At 49.4% G+C, this 15,833-nt stretch overlaps 2 protein-coding genes across 2 annotated transcripts; one reads left to right on the top strand and one right to left on the bottom strand.

Moving 5' to 3' along the window:
- Nucleotides 1–2,654: 2,654 nt before the first annotated feature.
- Nucleotides 2,655–5,530, bottom strand: EJ05DRAFT_478340 (NADPH-cytochrome P450 reductase). Its single transcript, XM_033744442.1, has 3 exons — nt 5,186–5,530; nt 3,300–5,120; nt 2,655–3,232 (listed from the first exon to the last, which is right to left on the bottom strand). Exons 2-3 carry the CDS (start codon nt 5,085–5,087, stop codon nt 2,936–2,938), a joined length of 2,085 nt encoding a protein of 694 aa, XP_033597771.1. The 5' UTR covers nt 5,088–5,120; nt 5,186–5,530; the 3' UTR covers nt 2,655–2,935.
- A 2,069-nt stretch (nt 5,531–7,599) lies between these two features.
- On the top strand, nt 7,600–15,743 carry EJ05DRAFT_97917 (uncharacterized protein). The gene is made up of 3 exons (XM_033750117.1): nt 7,600–7,689; nt 7,887–8,761; nt 8,809–15,743. Exons 1-3 carry the CDS (start codon nt 7,686–7,688, stop codon nt 15,577–15,579), a joined length of 7,650 nt encoding a protein of 2,549 aa, XP_033597770.1. The 5' UTR covers nt 7,600–7,685; the 3' UTR covers nt 15,580–15,743.
- Nucleotides 15,744–15,833: the final 90 nt, after the last annotated feature.

Here is a 15,833-nt window from a genome sequence, read left to right as displayed (position 1 = left end):
AAGCCGAAATGTAGCACACTTTGGAGGGTCCATGCAAGCCGTGGTCATACGACGTCTCCAAGCAATTAGTGATGCTGTGCGATGTGCCAATGCCACAACAAGCCGTTGGTCAACCAATGCCCCTAGCTCTTTTCATGCAAACACATCTTTCAGACCTATGAAAGTCCACAAAAGTGTGTCCTGTCCAATAACTCTGGTGGATCCAAGTCCGTACATCATTCTCCTGAGCATCACTCCAATGAGTGGGAATGGCATCAAGTCCGGCAGGTTCACAAGGTCCTTCCAGGCAAAATAATGTTGCAGCTTCTAAGGCTTCATGCCTAGGGCAGTACGATCCAGATGTTGAATTCCTGGGTCCTTCCACACTTGTCTCTATGGTGATTCGACTATCAAGGTTCTAAACCGGACATTGTACATGTCGGATCGCGGGTACTGGTCCTGATCACCCTCCACGCCTTGATGTTGAGGGATTGTATTGTATATCGGCACAGACATAGCATGCCATGTATTTCCACTGTATTACATCGACAATACGAATGAGCCGCCGTGTCTTATAGGTGATGAGGTCTTCAGATGGGGTCGACCTACGAATCTCATGGTTAGCAAAACTGCGGCAGCAGCAACCAGTGTTCAAACTCTGATAGGATAAGTCTCAGTATTCTGATGAGCCTAGAAGGTAGTGTCATATCGACCAGAAGTGTTTAAGACATGCGTCATGCAGCCGCAGTGTTGATGATGTCTCACAGAATAGCTAGGCGCAGCCAACGGGTGTACCAAGAGATGCGTCCGCACAGGATCGTCTCGGATCAGGTCAGCATTACCATGATGTCATTCCCATACGATGCCTTCTAAATTTGGGAGAAAGAGCACCATCTAGGACGATAGTATGTTGTGGAGGGCTTTGGTGTCATGGTAAACATCCGCGTCTGGAGAACCTCAAGAGTGAAAGGGGCGCACTTTCATGGATGTCGGAGCGGCTGTTTCTCGGATGCATCGCAATACGTGATGGCGATTTGACTCGAGACAATGAGCTTCTGTACGGACTCGTTGGCACCGCGGAATCGGTCTTGGGTTTATGTTCGAGGTCTGAGGGACCATGAAGAGATCGTCTAGGACCATTTGACGCTATGGAAAAAGTGGTTGATCCAAGCCTTCCAGGAACCATGGATGCTTTCCCATCCTCAGCATCAACTCGGCCACCAGCTTCCTACTGTGCACAGAAGTCCTTCAACAATCCTACCTTTGCTTTCGTGGCCTTATCTACTCGTTCTGGGCGTCAGAATATCCCCTCCCCCAACTGAAATTATAGTTTGAAGGAGTATATTCGGAGACAGTACACGGACACAGACTCCTCAAGAGCCAGCGATCGACCGAGGGACGGGGCGTCCGGATGTATAGGGATGCGTACGATTCTAGCTTGAACTAAAACCAATTCTTGCCTCTTCTTGTCCTGCATCGCCTCCACAAGATGCCAAAGCTTGTCAACGGACACCATAAAGCTCACGGCTACGATCCCCAGTCTAGACCAACGATCAATCTCATCACACATCTGCAAACCCATCTTGAGCATTTATTTCATATCTCATGACAATCGCTAACTTTGTTACACGTTCAGAAGTTCTCTGAATACGCAGAAAACATGCGTTATCCCTCAGGCTTCTTATCCTATGCCAGCCAAACCCACAAAGAACAGACAAAACGAAACGCCCACGAACTCCTCAAAGCATACGTACATCGCCCTAGTGCAGAATGAGCCTCCTACATCCACAGCATCTCTCAAACCCAGGAACAAAGCCCCATAGAATCTGCGGATTGCGATTTGTCGATTCCCAAATGCTCACCGAACATACGACTACCATAATCTCGTCTGACAAGCACTACCAAATCATGCGTTGTACAGAGCACAGTATGGATCTGACAGCCTATGTTGGATAACCACATCAGTCTGAAAACAACACGTACACAACGAGACATCCATGGAAACCACAGAATTACGGTATCGGACTACAGCCCATACATGTATCAACAAGAAAGAGCACTACTATGTATCGCGTCAGCTCCCCCAAATATGATTCCAACGCATGCGAATCTTACAGAAACCTAAACATGGCAAAGATCGCTCCGCGCTATAGTCATATGCCACTCTTGAGCCCTTGAGGACAACAAGCAAAAGTGTTGACAGACACCACAGAACTACGTCCATGAGGCACTAACATCCTCAGTCCCCATCCACGTACGGAGCCAAACAACAGTCCAAACGGAGTACATCCATGCCCCTATGCCGAAGCCGGAAGTCGGTTACCGACGTATACGATAGAGATGGCTTATAAAGGGGTATATGACGTGCGCTTCGAATACGGGTAACTTGCAGTTCAGGCATAGGTTTATAAGTATTGTAGATATACCTATATTTGTCGAAACTCACACTGTATGAGCCAAACAGACGTTCATCTTTCGGAGACTTTTATAATGATATACCATTCAGAGAGATTAGACAATATGCTATACGGGAGGAACACAAAAATTAACAGACTTCCGAGGGTAAAGTACATATACACAGCTGGCATATATAATTTTGGTCTAGCCAGTGCCACAGACTTCAGTCTTGTGAACCGAAGCGCGTCAGGTTTTCATACAGAACTAGCACGATCCGATGAATCTGTACGATGGGTAAATTGAAAATTCTATATGCTAGCCGAACAAGCGGAGAATCGCTCTATCTACTACATCTACTGCTGTATCTCGAGGGCGCATATATTCATTACGCCTCTCCAGCTCGACTCAAGACCAAACTTTCTTACTAAGCAGAACCGTCATAGTCCCATTTTCATCAATCAGAGACATCAAATTACTAGAGCGACACTACGCGACATGCTGCAGAAAAAGGGTTTCCAAAAATCTGTGTGTTAGTTTCACGGACTCATTGAAGCCGCGCTCATGACCATACATCTTCTTGATACTGGTTGCTCGCACGCATTGCCTTGACAGCGTCTTCACCCTTCTGCTCCGGAATCCCACGTTGTTCAGAAATGATCTTGCCGAGGAGCTGATTGACCTCGCGCGCCATAACTGCGGCGTCACCACACACATAAAAGTAAGCCTTTTGTTGTAGCAGCTCGTTAATTTCTTTTGCGACTGCTTTAATCTTATGCTGTACATAGACTTTCTCAGGGCCGTCTCGTGAGAAGGCAGTGTGCATCTCAAAGGAGTCGCCAAGATCGGCGGCGTATTGCTTATCCATGTTAGTATGACGGGTTAAGTGATGTGCCCTAAGGAAGAATGTGTTTGGGGTGACCTACCTTCCACTCGTCTTCGTACATGAAGTCCTCAGCCTTTTTGCGGCAGCCGAAGAAGAGGAGTGTCTTCCCAACTTTCTCACCCTTCTTTGCAAGTGCAGCACGTTCCTGCACGAAGCCGCGGAAAGGCGCGACACCGGTACCAGGACCAACCATGATGATGGGTTTCGAGGGATCTGAGGGGAGCTTGAAATTCGAGTGGCGCACATGGACTGGGACGTGTATGCCGTCGTACTTGTTCCTCGGGCCGGTAATTGCGTAATTGAGACCGTTGACCTCGGGATTTTCGACACCATGTTGCTTCTCCTTGAGGGCCAAGAGGTAGTTGGTAGTTACTCCCTTCAATACATGAGGTGCGTTGGGGGCTGAAGAGGATTCCACTACGGCTGTGATTGATATCTTGTCCTTTTGAACGAGGGACGAGGAAGAAATAGAATAGTATCGTGGTTGGATCTTGTGGATACCTTCAATGAAGAACGAAAAAGGGACCTTGGTCCACTTCTCACCCTTGGATAGAATTTCGAGGAGCTGCGCGATGTTGAGGTGCAGCTTGGAGACCTGCGCGTTGAAGTAGTCCTTGTCTTCGCCCAACTTTGTGACCTCGGCCTTGACGTCGTCATTTGGTGCGAACTGGGCGAGAGCGGCTACGAACTGACGAGAAACGGGGGCGCAGATTTCCATGTGATAGCGCACAACAGCTTCGTATGTTGTCGGTGATGGAAATGGTACCTTGGCGGTTGGATCGAGGGCTTTGACAGCAATGACTGTGTGACGTCTATCCACATCTAGATCGATGATGCTGAGGAATCTGTCGACCTCCTTTCCAGAATTTGTAGGCCAGATCGCAACATGGTCGCCAGTGGTGTATGAGAGGTTGGAGCCAGCGATGTCGATTTCCATATGTAAACAATTTCGGTCCTTCGCTTTGAACAGCTCCTTAGATTCGGAGATTGGTGCGATGTAAGGATTGTTCGCGCCGTAAGGACCCTTCGATTGACCCTCAAGATGGTTTTTGTTGGGCTCTCCTAGATAAACGTGGTCGGCATTCGCATCAATGTCGGCTTTCTCCTGAACATCAAATACTGCCTCATAAACTGCCTCACGCTCTTCGAGCCCGAGTTTCTCAGACAGAGCTGACCACATAGGCTCCTTCCAGGCGAGGAAATCTTCTTCCATGGTGCCAGCGCCATCATCACCTTCGCCAGCTTCACCAATTCTTGTAGCGCCCAGCTTTTCGAGAGCTTTGTTGACATTGCGGACCATGGAGTTGTAGTGTTCGTATGTGTTGTTGCCAAGACCAAAGGCAACATACTTCAGATTCTTGAGAGGGGTATCACCTTCGGCCTCGCTGAAAGAGGGGTCCTCGCCGTTGATGAATTCGTAGAACTCGACGGCATTGTCAGTAGGCTCACCCTCTCCGTAGGTAGCCAGAACGAAGATTGCGAGTTTGTCCTCGGGGAACTTGTCGAGGTTCTCAAAGTCGTAATCCTCGAGATCAGCAACCATGGTTCTCAAGCCGAAGCGCTGGTAACCCTCTTTCGAAAGCCTCGAGGCATAGTCCTCGGCTGTGCCAGTCTGCGAGCCGTAGAATACGACGCAGTTCTTGTCCGACTCCTCCATCTTCTCAATGATATCTCGCGACTTCCCGGCCTTGGCGCCATTGCCGTTGGCGAAGGAGCTGGCATATGGATCTTGCTGCACACCCCAATATGTTCCTTTGGTGAAGTAGGCGACAGTTGCAAGTGCCAGGACGACGAGCACGATCAGATCGAGAGTATCGAGTTGAGCCATGGTGTTATTGCTGGGGCAAGTGCGCCCAATGCTCTGATGAGCAGTATTAGCATGTGAGTCTGGGCCGGAGTGCGATGAGCGCGATGGGAGGAGCGTACCAAGGATGTCTCTGGACAGGTCCAGGTAAGGATGACAAAATGCCTAGATCGTAGAAGCAAGGGAATATCTGGCGAGAGAGGGCTGAATGCAGGAGAGAATGGACAAGTAGTCTACACAGACAAGAGAAAGAGGATCGGGAATCAAAGTGGACGGATGTGGAAGAATACAGCTAAGGTTAATTAGTGACGATGTGGGCTGTTTTCGGCGCTGGAGAAGCCGTCGGCGGCGGCACCAGAGACGCGGCCTGACCTCGTATTTACACTACACACTTCAAGTTGGGGCGACGGATCTGATTACCGTGTTCTCAAGACTCTCTCGTCAGTGATCACTCAGCCCACCCACAGGTTGGCTGTAGAGTGACTGTAGGTATGCGTATGCTTTATACACTACACTACATACGAGACATACCGCCCAGTCCCCACCCAGCAATATTGCTCACACCACAGCATACACATGACAATCTCTTGGAGTGACGGCATGCAGAGTATCCTAATTCCATGTAACCATCCATCACGAGCGTAAACGAACCCAAACCTATTAAATGTGTAATTATTCATTCCACAGTAACATCTCGCTACGCTATACGCAACAACACGCAAGATACAACGGATACAACGGATACACAGCTCGAGCACCTTGACTAGACAGGCGCAGCACGAAGTACCGGATGGACCTCATGGATCAGATAGATAATTAGATATTCCGTGGTGCATGCAGGTGTGCGGATTCGTAGACTCGTACTCGGAAAGTGGCTGATACCCGCCTACCACTACCACTGCCTATTATCCTCGGCAAAGTAAAACTCACTGATGACATGCGCCGTTGCCGTGACCGTTGCGTTGTCGCGTGGATCTAATCTTTCTATTACGACTTGATGTTTCCTGACCATCGCACTCACGACTGTGGGCTTCTTCCGTCAGCCGCAGGTAACATTTACACGTCCATAGTGCGAATGGAAAGGTGATGGAGTTACCGTTGCCTGCAAGAATCCTCCGCAAATGCAGGTTGCGGACCGACGCGTTCGGATCCCGAAAAGATGGCCGAACGACAGCACGAGTCTCCGACCATACTGATACAAAATTCAAAAGAAATGATTATTTGAGCCAAAGGCCACCAACCTTGACTGTTAACAGCCTCTTAGGTCTCGCGCGCAAGCTATCAAACCTAATCCATGCTCCTTTGCCATGCTAATATCGTGTTAGCCGAGTGTTGTATGACTACCTAGAATGTCTCCAAGACCTCGATTATGCACAGCTCTGGTGAAGCAGTGGACGCAACGCCTATCTACCTCCATCTTAAAGAGCTGAAAATTGGCGTTCCAAAAGGACGCGACGCCTTGGGTAGTCTCAGCGTACACCTGATTATCGACCTTAATGTACGTGCCCTTGTATTCCTGGGGGGTCTCTATGTTCCAGTTGGGCTCGATAACATGGGCCGCACTCGGGCTTGTTACGAACCCATCCGCAGTACAGCACCCATATGCCGTAGCAGAGTGTACAGAGGTTTCAAGCTGCCTTACCTGATGTACTGCGTCGTCCCGGCGCCCGAATCAGTGTCACGATACAAGCTGTGAGCTCTCGGGGAGGCAGAATGTTGTTGGCGATGTATTTGCACGCCATATGGCCGCAGAGTCACAAACATCCAGCCCTTTGCAACGACAAAGACCATGATGCCTGATGCCTGATGCGTTACGTGTTATGTGCTGCGAAATCTATCACTGGGCTAAGTGAAGCCCCAGGCACCGAGGCACCTACCAGCCCTCCGTGCTAATATGGAGCCCGTAATTACATATTACATACTGTAGTCCTCTTGGGCTATCTCGTATATAAGTCTTATTGAATCATGAAAATCATTAGATTAGCCAGATTAATATGATAAATAGATATATATATATACACTCTACTAAAGTGGAAGAAAGAGAAAAAGTATAGGAAACTATTCGTACTCTCTTGGAGGATAGAAATTATGTGACTCTGCCAATTATATAGGGCTGTAGTAGTAGTACCATAGCTCTCTCTAAGATACTACTAAACTTAGGGAACATTCGTTCACTATTCAATAGTATTTACTACATAAGTATTACTTTACATCGTTCTAATATATTCTAGATAGAGACTAGTATATGCTACTCACCTGGCCTAGGAGGGCTAGTGGATACTTGCTGCACTCCAGCACGGAGGGCGGGTACACAGCAACGTTAATTAGTTAATACCGGGCATCCTTATCCATCCTTGTCCAAGCGGGAGGACGCTTCGACCAGCGCCAGCACCCTAACCTTTCTGAATACAACAGCGAACTGGTAATTACTGGTCAAACTGAACTGTGAAGGTCAGTCATTCCAATAGGCGTTTACCACCGCTTTTCCTTTCGCATCTTGCTCCTCGACAACCTCAATCGACCTTCAGATTCGCCTTCTACATGACTCCCTCAACGCTCTCTTCGCCTTCGTCTCTATAGACCAACGCGACCGGCACAGATGAAGACAGTCCTCTCGGCGGCATGTGTGAGTTGAACTGCTTTCTACTTTCTACTCCAAGCTCTTTCAAGAGGGATATTCGAAGCCCCACGCACCTGCATGGCACCCCATCATCCCGGCTGTCCACAGTCGAAACAGTTGAAGCAATGTCAACATGATACCAAACCACTCCCTATTACTTCTACTTGTATAGCCAGGCTGACCTTCGCACGTCCGTTCACTAGCTGCTTCCCTGCCATCGCAAGCACGACAACATGCCGGAGGGGCGTCGCACCACCCGGAGCTACAGTCCGTCTCGTCCGTTCCCCCGGTCCCCTCTATACCCGCACACGAACCAGTAGTGAATAGAGGTCGCGCACTCACCTCCTCCTCACGGAATGCCTCTCCCAGAGCACGGACGCCCGTCGCGACGAGTTCAAAGGCTGGCCCAAGTCCTGACAGTGGCGGTATCGAGCGCAAACCGTCCATTTCCTATGGCCACCACCGCAACACCTCCATCGTGCATGGCATACAACACTCGCGCAATACAAGCTTCGTGAATTCACCAGCGACCAGTCCTCTGAGTCCGCAGATGATTGCTGCTGCTGGTGGAGGATCTTTCAGCGCCTTTGACGGCCCGACTATGGCCATTGATGAAGCAAGAGACCACCACATGGTGACTGGTTCGATAGTTGGACAGAATGGAACATCAAAACATATACACCAGGCGTCGCTACCGACTGCAGAACATGCACCTACAAGTCACCGACGACCAGAAAGAATGCTAAGTAGCAGGACTAAGCGCGATGCGCATAATCGGTCGCAGTCCAGATCGCATCCTTCGCAGGATCTAAAGACTGTGGGAGAATATGCCTTACATCATCTCTTCAACGCCTTCGTGGGACAGGCTGACCAAAAAATCAATCGTTGTGTTAGTGAGCCCAGCAAGCCCGAACCTCGAGTTGAACTTATCTGTGGGCCTGGTGTGGATCAGAACTTTGATCAATTGATATCTGCTCTTGGTCATATCGCACGACAGAAGCCAAAACCATTAACAGATACTTTGATGTTCTGGCGCAAGGCCAAGGCTGAAGAAGTCATTCAAGCCAAGAATGATTTGGTCAGTACTGTAGAGCTAGGGAACTCGAAGGAAGCTGATTTGTTTAGAACCGCATGCCACGGTCACATACTCCCGGGTTCAATGGCCTAGCTCGACGCAATACTGAGCCTGTCAACGGCAACCCCGACCCTACCAGTCCTACAAATACCATTGCACTGATCTCTGAGCAAGCCACAGAACGCCAACTAGCTCTGATACAAGCAGAGCGTAGGTCGACTGTCTCGATATACATCCTCTGCAGAGTATTGATGGAGATCATTGGACAAACTACCTTAGATGCCATCACGCCTGACATGGCGGGCCGGCTCGAGGACATCATATTCGCACAATTAGCTCAAGCAGATCCGGAATCGCTCGAAGAGTCTCCTTTACGACATGCTAATTGGGTGATATTCGGTCAGCTTCTAGGAGTCATGGATTCCATTAATGTTGGGAGTGTCTCACGACGATACTTGGAATCTTTGAATTCGCCAAGTCTCTCCGTCAAAGGTACAGCACTCCTCATTAAGGGTATGAGGTATCTTAGGCTTGACACGTCTTCCGAGAGTAAATGGCATAGATCATGCGACTTCATGACTGCGCTGGGAAGATTCTTCGCAGATGCGCACGGGCAGCCTGTCAAGTACGCATACTGCCAACTGTTCAAGGAGCTGCTTCTTCCGGTAGCCGCTCGCGCAAAGCTAGAGTTCAATGAACCTAAATGGCGAGCATTCTTCGAGATCTTGCGACCGCGAGTCTCTAATCTGATATCGAAGCCCAAACATTGGCATGAAGCATATCCTTTACAAGCTGCCATGCTTTGTACGGCACCTGCAGATCTCTTCGCTTCACAGTGGCTCGCTGCTGCACTATCGTGCCAATCTCGCCTGAAAGAGCGTGCTTCGCGCGCAATCTCGCTGAGAAGCATTTGTCGTCTTGTCTGGACATATCTTTACCGTCTTGGCACGGATTCCTCGAATACGGCAGTGAAGAAGCTAGATGAGATCATTCGCATGGTCTTCGTGCCAGGGAAGCGGTCCTATCTGTCCACGGAGCCCATGATTGCAGAGCCAATCATACAACTCATCCGATTCATCGGATTCCGGCACCAGGACTACTGCTTTCGGACTATCATCTTCCCTCTCATGAATGCAGATCAGATCTCATCAGAAAAGTATCTGCGCGTTGAATCTTTAGAACCCGAAAGAATGGTGATAGGAATCAGAGCTTTTCTTGCCATCATGGGTGATCTGGAGAAAGGAGAACAACCCCCCTTTCCAACATCCTTCGATAGCGACCCTTACACTGGCTTTCCCGAAATGCCCTCACTACCAAACAGCCCCAGGCCGCCAGTTGTAATGCCTCCCAAATCATCGTTTGTGAAAGAGGAGCGACTCTCTAGACCTGTCATATTGACCGAGTTCGATGAAATCGCCAAAGAGTCATATGCTCGATTTTGCAGGATTCTAGGAGATATTGCAGTAATGTGCGATGTCACGTTTGGAGGTCAAGCTGTTTTAGACGAAAAGTTTGCAGTACCGACTCCAAAGACGCCTATGGCAGAAGCGTTTAACTTTACGCGCCGCGATGAATATCAAAACTCTCCTGACTTCCGCGCAGGGTTCTACGATCTACTACATGTATCTGTCCAGGCTTTGCCGCGCTGCCTTCCGTCCCAAACTCAATTCAGCGTTGTATTGAACCTACTGTGCACCGGGACCGCTCATGTCCGGAAAGACATTGCACAATCGTCAGCACAATCACTTAAAGCGATCGCTCGTCAAGCTCATCCGCACCATTTGTCGTACGCTCAGCTTGTGACACTTGGCTTCGCCAGATTCATCTTCAACTTCGATGACAGGTATTCGACCATGTCCGACGGTGGCATGCTTGGCCCTGCTCACATTGAGAATACCCTAAAGCTGTATGTAGAGCTACTAGAGATCTGGATCGAAGACATTCGTTCGAAAAAGAAAAAAGTCGCCAACGCATCCGTCGACGATTTTGTCGCTAGCAAACGTGGTGCTGGACTAGACCAGACAGCACTCAGTCATCATGCGGATGAAGTGGAGTCACATGGACTTTTCTTTCTCTGTTCGCCTGCGAGAAGAGTACGATCATACGCTATCAAAGTATTGAGACTTGTGACAGAGTTCGATACGGCACTCAATTTCAGCAACACTGCCAGGATAATCCTCCTCATGGAAGGAAGTCCCGACAAAGTTCTCAATGTCCACGATGAGAAGTTGTCATTGGCAGAGAGGAGTCGCTTACAGAGGGGCATGAGAAAGAGCAACTCGCACAGCACCCTAATCGAGCTTTGTACCAGCGAGACGACTTATGATTTCACTCTATGGTTCAAAGTCTTCCCAAATCTGGCCAAGATGTGCTTCGAGCTATCTCAAATTACAGCTGCCCTGACGAGAGACATTGTATGTGGAAGACTGATTCAGCTGCAGCGCACGATTGCAACTCTAGCGGACGGCCAAAGAGCGAGTCCATATCCTGGCTTCGAGCCTGGGGCCAATAGGAGCGTCAATAGGCTGGCCAGTACCTCTCCGGAATTGGTGATCGAGCAATGGAAATTATACCTCATATTTGCGTGCACGACCATGATGAGCATCGGTGGCCCTCAGAACACTGTTGTTCTGGTGTCTCAGCATACTAGGAAGAGTTCGAGATCGTCCCAAAAGAGCTCCAACAAGGTTCAGACTGCAGATGAACTGTTTGCTCGAGTGCTTCCGTTCTTATCAGCCTCTAATCCATCTATTCGAGAAGCTGCTGTCATCGGCCTTGGCTCAATAAACGTCCAGATCTACCGCACTCTGCTCGAATGTCTCGCTGGTCACGTTACAACTTGCAGTGAAGAGGCGAAATTACGCTTGGCACCGCATCAACGTACAATGAGTAGCCCACGCCGAAGTCGACGAACGGATCACCTTCGTACAGAAATTACTCATGTCTACAAACTTACAGCTCGGTTTCTAGAAGAGCCGAGCATCCGCAACGACCCAGACATCTTGGTCAATCTCGTCACATACGCGAAGGACCTACGACTATTCCTTAATGATGCTGAAGTCCAGGCTGAGTGGGAATTCCAGAAGCTACGGACTCACTATTGTGGACTGATGGAGGAGCTCTTTGAAGGCATCAACAAGACTGCGGATCCACTATCTTGGATGCCCTTTCAAGCTCGCAAAGCTGCGTTCTCCTTGATGGAGGATTGGTGTGGTTTCTCACCCAACCCATCACAAGTACGACAGCGCGAGGACCAGATGAGGCGTTCTGTACTTGATCGAGACGACTTGACGAACAAGGGAATTGCAACGGCGGCCATGGAAATCGAGAAGCGGAATCTCCGCACTGCAGCCTTAAGTGCCATGGCAGCGCTATGTGGAGGTCCTCTCAGCATCACGACTGACAGTAAAGTCACACTCACCTTCGACTTTGCGCGAATACTTTCCTGGATTGAGATGATATTCAATGATGCAAGCGATAGAACCAGAGCGACGGGACGGAAAGCTCTGAACAATCTAATCATACATAATGCTGATCATCCCCGACTGGTGTCCCTGATGATAGACAAGTGCTACATGGCTACTTCCTCGAAAGCACTGGAGAGCTACTTCGAGGTTGTAACCCAAGTCCTGTTTGAGAACGATACTATCTCGCTCCCGTTCTGGAAAGTCTTGAGTGCCGGTCTTCATACTCTAGGCCACGAGAATAATCATCTTCGTGCCAAGTCTTTACGCTTATTGCGGATAATGGAGGAGCGGCACGGGAGGAACTCCAAGTTACAAGAACTCGACATCAGCATTTCCGACAAAACGATCGCAGTGTACAAAGACGCTCAGTTCCAGGCATCGAGGAGGCTTGCACTGACGCATCCGGATCTCGCATTTCATGTGTTTTCGGAATTTTCCAGTCATTTCAATTCGCTATTACCAGACCACCAGCGCAACATGGTAGCCGCTATGTTACCCTGGATTCAGACTATCGAGCTACAGTTAGACCCTAGTGGCGGTCCTGCTGTCGGCTCTTACATGATTTTATCAAATATGTTTGAGATCACTGTACGTTCTGGTAATGCTCTCCACAACGAGATCCAGGCATTGTGGCAAGCGCTTGCGACCGGACCGCATGCCGGCAACGTTCAACTCATTCTCGACTTCTTCATCTTTCTGTGCCTTGAAAAGAGAGAGCAGAACTTTGTAGACTATGCAAGGCAAATCGTGGTCTATCTTTCCAGCACGCCGGCAGGCTCGAAGGTCGTAGAATTTCTGCTGCTCCAAATAAACCCCAGAGCTATGCTATTCGAGAAGAAAGAAGCAATGCCCCCGCCGTTTGAGATCACTCCGTTACCTTATATGGCCGATCTTTCAGCTGTACTACCGAGTAGCAGCAAGCAGTACAATTTCACTCTCGGTATGTTGTGCCTCATTCTGCTGGTAGATCTTGTAGTTCCACCTGTTCAGATTGCTCGGGAGCACATACCGCTTCTCCTGGAGGTAATCATCATTCTTTGGGACTACCATATCCCACTCGTTCAAGATCAAGCCCGCGAGATGTTGATTCACCTCATTCACGAACAGGTGCTTTCAAAGATCGAAGATGGTGACGAGTATGTCGATAAAAGGCCTATTGAAGACTTCATTGAAGCAATCCGCAGAAGCGACGCCAGTCTGATATGGGCTTACGAAGCGAATAACGGGAAAAGTGAAGAAGACAATGCTCATGATCGGATACCCGAAGGCATGAATTATGTCACGAATGAAGTAGTCAGGGTCTTCGATATCAAGTACCCAGGCATCCAAGAAGAATGGGGTAAAGTCACTCTGAACTGGGCGACTTCCTGTCATGTTCGTCACCTGGCCTGCCGATCCATACAGGCTTTCCGCTCAATTCTCAGCTTCCTTGATCAGGGAATGCTTGCCGATATATTCGCCCGCTTATCAAACACAATCTCTGACGATGCCAACGAGCTCCAAATCTTCACGATGGAGATCCTTATCACCATACGAAAAATAATAGAATATTTGCAGAAGGATGATTTGATCCGCTATCCACAGCTATTTTGGACAGCCTGTGCATGCCTCAATACGGTCCACGAGAGCGAATTCATGGAAAGCATGTTAATGCTAGACAAGCTGCTTGACAAAATGGATCTCAGCGATCCCGCTACTGTGCAAACTCTACTCGATGCAAAGCCAGAGAAGTGGGAGGGGATGTTTGATGGGCTGTCCTCGCTGTTGTACAAAGGCGTAAGGTCCAGCGTCTGTCTCGATCGGACATTGAGACTTCTGCAACGTCTTGTTACCTTGCCGTCTAACGAACTTGTTGGGGACGATAGTCGCCTTGCATTTGTCATCTTTGCAAATCTTCCTCGATTCCTTCAAGTTTTCGACGCAGGGGAAATATATCACACAACCTCCCTCGTTGCCGAGCAGCTAGCCACAGTGGCCAATACCCAGGGGCACTCGAACTTGTGCGCTATACTTGAGCATTTTGCCGCGCAGCGGTACCGCAACGAGCACGATTTTCTAGCCCAAGCAGTCTCTGCTCTCAGCACAGCCTTCTTTCCCGAACTCGAGTTCCGTGTATTGACTTTGCTCATCAGCCTGCTGGCGTCCAAGCTAACTTGGGTCAAAATCAACACAATGCAGCTTCTCTGTATGCTCATACCGCACATTGATATGCGTCGAGCTGAAATTGTTTCGAAGGGCCCGGATCTTATTTCTCCGCTGCTGCGACTATTGCAAACAGAATACTGCCCCAACGCCTTGGAAGTCTTAGACCTCGTCATGGATATTTCGGGTACGACGACACCACTCGATAAAGCGCATATGAGAATGAGTATGGCTGGCTCGCATACCACCAGAGAATTCCGCAAAGAGTACGAGAAGACAGCCAGCTTATATGGAATTCCAGAGGAAACCGGCTGGTCAATACCAATGCCTGCTGTTCGCTCGTTAGAGACACGCGCTAATGTTTCAGCTGTATGGGCGACTTGTGCACCGGCAGACAACTCAGAGGAAGCACATGTTATCACTCCGAAAATCGAGTTCCGCAATGAAGAATCTCCTTTCAGCCCAGCTTTCGCTGCCGAGTCACGCACCGCAACAATGACCTCCGAGCACCACCCCGACGATGGCCACATGGGTGAGCTAGTCCTCAAACTCGACAGTCTAGATGACTTCTTCGGCGATGACGATGATGACGGAGGTGATCTCACGCCCAACATTCCAGGCCACTCGCCTGTGACAACCTTCTCACATAGCGCGCTTGACGTTCGCGAAAATATTTACGATCAGCAGACTCTTCCCATCCTTCACAAATCCCTCGAGCGCAACGCAAGTGTTTCCTCCTTCCAATCGGGCTTTGCTGACCATCGCGGCCCACGCGATCCCGCCATCATGACTCCCACTGCTTTTTCCTCCACCGCTGCCGCTCTGCAGGTTGGCCCGCCTGCTCCGCGCCCAGGTCTGCACTCGCGCTCCATCACATCACCCGCAAGCACGCTCCCACAACGTACACCTCCCGGTGGTGGTACATTCCTTGATGAAACAGAAGAGTTGTTCTCGGATGATGAGACGCTCGTCGCGCGGCCGGGCGGGCCTGACAAGCCGTTTTTCTTGGAGACTATGATCAGACCTATGGCTGCTGGCGCAAGGTCAGGATTCAACAGGGGTATAAGGAGGTTGACAGGAGGTAACGCGGAAGCCAAGGAGAGAGAACGGAGTAAGGAGATGGTGCGCAGGGAGGCTCAGGAGATGAGTCCACAGGTGCCAAAGGTGCCGGATTTCTATCTAAATCGGGATCCAAAGAGTGCGGAAATGTAGTTTGTATAATACCCTTTTCGTTAGATCATATCTTAAAACGGATTTTTTACAAGCAGTGTAATGCAGTTGTGGAAAGGCATGGAGAGATGAAGTTCCTCGTTACACATTTCCGTCCATGGAGCACACATGTGCGTTGCTATAATCGAACGACGATGAATTGGAACTAGACTGGATGACATCAAAACGCACCATAAATGGAGACCTCAACCCAAAACGTGTCGAACGTGTACAATTCACACACACTACATCTCAAG

This window comes from Pseudovirgaria hyperparasitica (assembly GCF_010093815.1).
Source record: "Pseudovirgaria hyperparasitica strain CBS 121739 unplaced genomic scaffold EJ05scaffold_13, whole genome shotgun sequence".
NCBI classification, from domain to species: Eukaryota; Fungi; Ascomycota; class Dothideomycetes; order Acrospermales; family Acrospermaceae; genus Pseudovirgaria; species Pseudovirgaria hyperparasitica.
Note: the sequence above shows the minus strand (reverse complement) of the source record. Positions and strands in the feature narration are given on the sequence as shown.

Excerpts from the sequence above, each read along its gene's own strand:
- EJ05DRAFT_478340 (XM_033744442.1), bottom strand. The coding sequence starts at position 5,087 with ATGGCTCAACTCGATACTCTCGATCTGATCGTGCTCGTCGTCCTGGCA. Across the intron at positions 3,233-3,299 it reads TGTACGAAGACGAGTGGAAG|CAATACGCCGCCGATCTTGG; the intron begins GTAGGTCACCCC and ends AACATGGATAAG.
- EJ05DRAFT_97917 (XM_033750117.1), top strand. Across the intron at positions 8,762-8,808 it reads TTCAAGCCAAGAATGATTTG|AACCGCATGCCACGGTCACA; the intron begins GTCAGTACTGTA and ends TGATTTGTTTAG.